At 46.1% G+C, this 8,548-nt stretch overlaps 1 protein-coding gene across 4 annotated transcripts in view; it reads left to right on the top strand.

The window, feature by feature from the left end:
- CUX1 (cut like homeobox 1) overlaps positions 1-8,548 on the top strand; it is a 315,247-nt gene that overhangs the window by 118,398 nt on the left and 188,301 nt on the right. For all 4 annotated transcript variants that reach the window (XM_075594335.1, XM_075594332.1, XM_075594333.1 and 1 more), the window contains exon 3: positions 4,243-4,290. In XM_075594335.1, the coding sequence (XP_075450450.1) occupies positions 4,243-4,290 (48 nt within the window). The remainder of the gene's footprint in view (positions 1-4,242; positions 4,291-8,548) is intronic.

Below are 8,548 nucleotides of genomic sequence, written 5' to 3'. Positions count from 1 at the left end.
GTGAAACAAAGTGTGTAATATGCTATACAATTGTGTAACCTGTAATATCGTGCATAAATATGTGCAAAATGAGGTTGTAACCCCCTGCTCAGACCCTCTGGTAGGGCCTGTTTTCACTGGTCCCAAACGTTGAAATGTTCTCTCACAATCCAGGGGGAGCATAGGGAGAAAATCAACAGGAAAAAATCTAAGTGCAGATGGTAGTGCAATAATAAATGTGTAGCAGTTTAGTTCTCGGCTCCCATGGGCATTCTACTCACAGTGTGTAAATTGTAATAAAGCAAATCCAAAACTGTGGCAAATTCGGTTCTTATATACCAGGTAGGGATGTACCTCAGTGGGGGATATCAGGAGAGATGTGTACCTCAGCAAAGAAGAAGAAAGTTATCCATAGCACAGATCAATTAAGCAAAATATGTTTATATTAAGAGTAAAAATCGCACGTACAATATTGCGAATATAAAAAGGCACATCACACAAACATATGTGCAGAACGTCGCTAGATGCTGCCGCTCACCGCCTTTGCCTCCGTTGTGACGCCCAGTGGGTCATAGGAACCCTCCTCAGCATGTAGCCTCCTTGCTGTTCACAATCGCAGGCTCCGCTACCTCACTTCCTGGAGGGTGCCGAGTCACTTCCGGTTCTGGCTTTTGCAGCTTGCAGGCACTTGGGAGCGCGTCTAAGGGTGCTCAGTCAATCAGGGACCTCCCACTACGTGTTTCGCCAATTAGGATACGGCTTCATCAGGAAGATCCTGATGAAGTACTCCCAATCGGCACGCAAAGGGTCGAACGAGAATTTACCCACATGACGCAGTTTGTACAACAAAGCCAAAGTTAAGCAGACCCACTCACAGGCCCACCATGATTTCAAGTTCAAAAGGTTTAATAGTATATGGATATCGCCTCTCAAAGGGTTGTAGAGAAGAGACTGATTGAATGTGTATTCACCACACTGGTGAGCCAGAACCCTGCATTTCCAAGCTTGTGTTTCAGTTTTCCACAGACACGACAAAGGGAATACAGGCTGGCTTTTGAAAACATGGGGTGTAGCTTTAGTCAAAGGATCGATATTTCGGTCCTCACACGGACCTTTGTCAAGATGCCACGTTCCGTGTGACGAATGAAACGTTGATACTTTGAATAAAGTCACGGCATACGATGTATGTATGTATATCTGTATTTATATAGCGCCATCTGTGTACATAGCGCTTCACAGCAGTAATACTTGTGACATCATAATATAACACATAATGGGAATAAGCGCTTCAGACATAAAAGAAACATGAGGATCTAATTGCATGTATTACTTTTTGCTTATTGCTGATATACACAACACCAGTTGTTTACAGTGCACCTGTGGCAGCTTTCATAGTTTGTGAGTGTACCCATGTCTTTTCTCACTGAGGGAAACTGATAACATTTTTCCACGTGCTTTTTTCTCTGTATCACGAACATCATTTTTGGAATAAGCGCAGTTGAAACATATTTTAGATGCAGTAACTCTTAATAACTGTTCACTAAGGATGTGTATTCAGGGGCACTTTATGTTGAATTTAGTATCGATTACTTGCATCATTACACGATTGATGTTCCTGTGGGCTCTATTAAATAGTTAATTGGGAACTTAAATGATATACAGTCTCCTCTGAAGCTGCTAGGATAATCCTTTAAAGTAGTAGTCTCACCAAGACGACTGCAACTGATTAAAAAAAAAAAATCAGTTTGGAAGCAAGGTGGCCAAATTGTATTAATGACAGAGACATTTAATGGGTTACATCTGGGTGATTGATGCTTTTTTAAAATAAATAAATACATTTCATACCATTTTAAAGTAATTATTTTAAGTTTGTTTGTGAACCTGGTCAATACACATGAAGAAATGTGAGGTTTCAAATGCTCTGTATACTACAGCTTTCATCCATGAAAAACTCAAGTGTTGGTCCACTCAAAAGGTATTCCAATCTACTCTGAAAGTAAAGAAGGGCGGGGTAGCGGTTTTGGCCCTTTTTTGGGCAGGTACATACAGCCTTCGCCCATGCGGAGGCGTGCGCGTCCATGATATCACCCGCGTGAAGCGCATGCGTTTTTCGGACATGCTAGATGCGCCGTCGGGGGAGGGGGGGCGTGTCTAGGCGCGTGTCAGGAACGTCATGGAGCTGGTTCACCCTCATTGGGCGAACCGCTCCCGTGACCTGCCCTTCGCGCCAAGTAATCCGTTTCAACTGATTCCTTGTGCAACGCGGCCCCCTCCTTTTGCGGCCCGCGTGGTCTATGGGCACGATCGATGCCTTAAGGCAATGTGATCGCGGTGTGTACGGACGCCTCTGCGCGGTCTGCGGCAGCATGGACTTTGCCTATGTAGTAACAAAGGAGGGTGATGGAGTCGGTGGTATGATACCTTTTTATATACCAACAAGTAATTGATCTGTTACACGCTTTCAAACCTCTCAAGTAACTCCCTCCTAAGTCGCTACAATCTACATTAAGTAACCCTGCTGAACTCAGACTTGAGAGTCTGGGTTGTCCTCTGGGTTCCTTCCCCGTTTTGTGTGACGATGACACTTTGCACAGCCAGGGGCCTCTCTCTCTCCCCTTTATCCGGGTACGTGGGGTTGCACCTTTTAAAGGCTTCTCTTCCTCTTTCCTGGATATTACCAGAGAACAAAGTTATTTAAATGTTTGAATGAACCGCACTCCTCCGACCAAAGGGAACTATTTAGAGAAATCTTCAATTGGTTAAATTAGATGTCGGACAGGCTTAATAAAAATGAACAAAAAAAGAGCATAAGTTTTTATTTTTATTTTTTATTTTTACCATTTTCACTGGTTTCATGGCAACCAAATGCTGTGGAGACTTTTTGCAATCTTTACCTAATCTCTTGTGATGAGGCTGTGGATGTCTGCAGGTGAATGGTCAGCCCTCACCGCGTTTCTTTTATTCTTTGTAAAGAAATGATAAAGTCCCAATTTGTTGAACAGATAAGGCTGCGATTGTAGTTGGGCGCGCACAAGGCCTCTGTAAGGTCCCTTACCTCATCTCCGGTGACTTCTGGAGACACGTCGCCATGGCAACGCGGGGTCACATGATGCTGCGTTGCTATGGCGCTATTGCGACGTCAGAACGCTGGAGGGGGGGAGAGCAGGCGGGGGAGCGCAGACTGAAATGTTTGCGCACCCCTGATTAAAGGGGTAAGTAGGGAGAACTTAGAGACAGTAGGAGGACTGCACGTCAATGGGGTTTGGTCATTTTCTAGGGGACGTTCACCATCCAGCACTAGCCACAAATTAAACAGAAGGGGGAACCGTCCCCTTCCATCAATGGAAGCAGGCAGCAAACTCATGATTGCTAGTGCCGAAGCTGGCGGGACCCTCGGCGCCGGAGAGGTTAATGTATCTTTCTATTTATTTCGAGTAGAAAAGTTCAGGGTATGGTTTCTGAAACCGAGTATGCATCAGCCTCTCCGGGGCAGGGATTTCCTTCCCTATTGTCTGATCTTAATAGTTGCACTTATTGTACTATAATTCCCTGTACTGTATTGTCTCTCTTGTAAAGCACTAAGTACAGCTGTGGGTGCTATGTAAATAAAGATATACATAGATACATACATCAGCCACCAGGAAACAAGACTTGGTGTAAAGATTTCTCCCTGTAAGAAAGCTTTACTAGCTGTGTTAAAGGGGGGGCAGGAGTAACTGCTGCCAAAATGGGGGGAAGGAATACATTTGGCTGGAGTTTCACTTTAAAATAGAACTGGAAATGAGGGACTGCCATTAGAGAATTAAGGCTGCCAAGATGTAAAAATGGCCTGCTATTTTATAACTCGACTGGATTAGTAACAAGAGTAATAATTCTATTGCCAAAAATATTAAGGGGATGTTTCATATTCCTCCTCTTATGAGATCCACAATGTGTAAGTGTTGGTATTGTGGGACATGTCCATGAATCTTAGGCTGAGAGATTCTGGGGAACGGCAAGTTTGTGGGTCTGTCTGTGACACGTGAAGGTGATCAGAAGTGGTGTTTCTATTTGCATGAATAGGACTGAAATCTACTCTAGCATGGGGAAAGCAACGTCACAGGCCCGAAGAGGGGTCGGGTCATGTGGACTGTAATAGGGAATGTATTATACTGCTTTATTTTGTATTTTTAAATCAAAATGCCTTCTGGCCAGTCTATGTATTATTGTTGGTGTCCATTCAGCCTAATCCATTGTTCTAATTACGGCTTTCCTTTCTCCTAGGATTTGCGCAAACAGGTAGCTCCAATATTAAAGAGTTTCCAAGCAGAGGTAAGACGGCATGGATTTTTATATTTATATAGCCTATGTATTGTTTTTTTTACATGTTGAATATTAATAATAAATCCAACCATGTCTGGCGCACTCTGTATTGCACAGGTAACCACTATACCAAATGAAGTTCTTTGCGACTGTTCCTCCCTCCTCGATCGTAGCGGTAAAACTTAAACAGATATTTAAAAAAAAAAAGCTCAAAAATGCTGGTGTCCGTTCCACATAATCTTTGTATAATGTTAAAGTAATAAAATGTAGATAATTTAGTATGGTCGCATAAACCACGTGTCCCGCCTACACAGTGGGTAAAGTGACAGGGTCCCCTTTGCAAAGCCGTCTGGGGATGTTGTCCTCCTCTGTGTAATGGCGGCATGGTTCCAGTTCCCCCTTCCGTAGTAACAGTGGCGTAATGACATGGAATGGTGACATCAACGCTATTTGCGAGTCTTGGCCATTGCATATGCATTGGGACCTTATAGTGTATACCCTTTCCATTAAAACAAATGACCTTTACGGCAACAGCTCCTTTCCGCTGTTTCACAATATTAATAGTAGTGCAACTAATGATGATTCATTCATTCAGATTTAGATATGTGTAACATACTATTGTTTGTTTCCGTCATTTCACAAACGTGTTCTAACTCCATAGGAGCGCAGTGATTGGCTGGCCATTCTGTTCTAGCTCTTGATGACTACACTGCTAGGCAATGTGTTTCCCACAGCAGGGTTAGAAGTGTAGTAATCAGAGCTAGGTACAGACTAGTTGGTCATATTATCTGCCCATTTTCCCTTCCTATGTTCCCTAGTTATTATACATTTGTCCTTGCTTGATATAGACATATTCCTAATTGTTGTCGTTGTATGCTCCTTCATGCCTAACCCAAACATTTGCAATGACAAACTAGTGTATGTTCAGCTGTGGAGTGCATCTGTACTTCCTGTAAGTGGACCACATTTCTGCTTTAGGCATTTGAGAAATGCTTCCCTATATATACACACATATACACACCCTTGCAGCATATGGATTCCTTAACCACCCCCTCCCGGGGTTGTCCATTGTATGTAAGTAAAGTTGAGAGATGTAATTATCTCCTCATAATACATTAGGACAGGGGTGCGCAAACTGTGGGGGGCGTGATATTTTCTGGGGGGGGTGGGGGGGGAGAGGACCTGCGCTCTTCCCCAAAGCATTTAAATTAAATGCCAGGGGAGCGCGAGCGAGGCCTCTGTAACTCACTTACCTGGTCTCCGGGGGCTTCTGGCATCGTGTCATCAAATGGTAAAGGGGGAGAGGGGGCATGAGCAGAGGGGTAGAGCAGGCAGGGGGATGCAGACTAAAATGTGTGCGCACCCCTGCCTTAGAACAAAGAGTATTAATGTAAAGTGACTACTGTACAGTCTTTGTTATTCCACATACAACCTAAAATCTGGCTGAACATCCACATTGCCTTGTTGCATTGGTTGGCCAGTTTAAAATCATCAGATCTTTGGGGGTCAAGGGCAGAATTTAGCAGTTTTTGGCCACACTGGTTAAGCTCCCATGGTTCCACATTCACTCTTAGTCTGCAGGCTTCTATCATTTTCATCGTGCCCAGCACTGTATTTTTCTGGCCAACCACATCAACCCACTGAAGAAAATCGATTGATGGCCTTGCGATTGTGGGCCCAGCCCCAGTAACATTACTGCCCTCTAGAAGCACCCTAATGTCACATTTGTGTCTCTGATGCTGAGACGGTGTCCATGTCCACCTGTGCTTCCACACTTCAGTTAAACATAGAACTCTGCACTCCCTCCGTTAGATCATTCCTCGCGTGCATGAAAACTGTGATGCGAACCTAGAACATGTGGAACTAGCCTAGGTTAAAGGCTGGTAGATCGTTGGACCACTTCAGCTTCAAAGATGCTTGGAATAGACATATATTTTTTCTCTGTAGAAAACAAGGCTTTGCAATGCAACCATTCTATTACACAACATAAATGCAGGATTTTTTAATTATCACTGTAGACAGAAGAAAGCTGTTGTTAGAAGGTGGTGAGAGTATGTTTCTTGGTGATTATGCAAGCTTTCTCTAGTAAAAATGTACTGCAGAATGTCCTATTTCCTTGTGACACATTAGCCTTGGCATTTTTCAATTTCCTTCTGAACACCACACCTGATGACATGTTGAGGGACAGTGTGATGCTAGCGCTTACAAGTTGCAGATATAGTGAATGCACTCGGCTATTTTAGTAATATATAAATTTGAAATTTGTGGGGTTGTTGGTAGATGTGGTGAATCTGATTGGTCCGGGGGTCTGTCACAGCCTCTGGCCAATCAGATTGGTCCGTATCCCCGCCCCGCACGCCTCTCATTGGCCTGCGTGGCTCTATGACGTCACCCAGCTCACCTTCCCCCTCGGTCTCACCCAACTGCTACACACACGCAAACAGCGGCCCGGACCGTCGGCTCCCCCCCCCCCCCCATCACCACCCAACCCATCACTTCCCCGCCGGCTTCCCCCATCACCCCCCCTCACCCGCAGCTCACCTCCCCGCCGGCTCCCACCCCCCCCTCCATCACCCCGCTCATCGGCAGCTCATTGCGCATGCGCACAATGCTCCCGTTACCTAGGGAGGGAGATGGGCGCGGGGGGGTGGGGTGGTGATGCACAGTCACGGCGCCGCCACCGGACTACATCCCCCAGCTTCCCCTGCGAGCGGGTGACGTGCCGGTACCGTGACCCGTCCCGCCTGGCTACTCCTCCCCTTCCCTCTGGTCCCCTTCCCCACGCTCCCTTGCTTGCCCGCGTGGGGAGGGAGATGGGCGCGGGGGTGTGTGTGTGTGACACTGTGTGTGTGTGTGTGTGTGTGACACTGTGTGTGTGTGTGTGTCTCACTGTCTATGTGCAGGGGGGGGGGCAGAGCTGCGCAGGGGGGGAACAGAGCTGCGCAGAGGAGGGGGGGCGCGAGAACAGAGTTGCGCAGGGGGTGGGGTGGCGGGAGTCCGGAGCTGCGCAGGGGGGTGGGAGCGGAGAAAGACTGGGGGAGCGGAGAAAGAGACTGGGGAAGTGGAGAGAAGAGGGAGCGCAAAATTTTAATCCCAGGCAACGCCGGGTCTCTCAGCTAGTATAACATATAACATATTTACATTCATATTTTGTCTTTTTAAGGCTGTGCCCATACTTCCCGAGATGGCGCATGCGGCGCAAACAAAAGGCTCTATGATGCAGGCCATAGAGCGCACGATTCTCGCACAGACCTTTTTTTTTTAATTGGTCGCGGTTCAGCCAATGAGGGCGAACTGCTCACGTGATGTCATGACCATGCCTCCCCATCGCTGTGGGTCACAGGCCACAAATCGCTCGGCTGATAAGGCGTGTGCTCCGTCGCGCGCGCCTACTATATCCGCAGGCTAATGCACGTTTAGACGTTGAATCCCCTGGGGGAAAAAAAGGGTTTACATCTGTAATTCTCCAAACGTAGAAATCTTCGGGATCATTTACCTATGAATGGTCCGAATGGAAAAAGTAAACTAGTGATAATATGCCAACAAATAAAAAAACTTGGACTGGGTACATTTATTCGTGCACCATGTGCTGTTAATTCACAACTACGCATTTTAGCCCTCAAAATTTACTTGAACTTGTGCAGTCTTCTGGCGCTGGAAGACACGTAGGCTGTAAGGTGTCTTCCAGTGCGGGAAGGTGTCATATGGCAGAAGACTGCTTAGTAATATGGTCCTTTATGTAGAATTATTGGATTAGAGGCCCTGACCATCGTGAAACATCACTTGGAAAATATCATACCCAGTGGCGAATTTCCCATTAGGCCTGGGCCATGGGTGGCAAAAATGTCCGCCCCTATATACATGTGCTGCACTCTCGGGCCTATCGGGCCTAATGGGAATGCACTTACATGTGTCCTGCCGCCTCCTTGCTGCTGCCCTCTATCTCCTTTGAACCCCAGCGTCAAATGACGCCACGGACGTCCCAACTGACATAAAACGACGTCTCATTGCCATGGCAAATGCGTCAGGATGTCACTTTACCATGGCAAAGCGACGTCGCGTTGATGACGTTCGCGGCTGACACAGCTAAGTGCCATGGGGCAGCGGATTTTCAAATCCATCGCTGATCACACACATTACTACCACCATCTGATTGAAATAGAAAGATGCTTTAACTTTAATATTACTTTTTAAAGTACCACACTGTTAAATTTGAGGGATTTATACAGCCATTTCTGTTGTGTTATCCAGGCAACACATGTTAGGG

Source organism: Ascaphus truei, chromosome 3, assembly GCF_040206685.1.
Source record: "Ascaphus truei isolate aAscTru1 chromosome 3, aAscTru1.hap1, whole genome shotgun sequence".
NCBI classification, from domain to species: Eukaryota; Metazoa; Chordata; class Amphibia; order Anura; family Ascaphidae; genus Ascaphus; species Ascaphus truei.
Note: the sequence above shows the minus strand (reverse complement) of the source record. Positions and strands in the feature narration are given on the sequence as shown.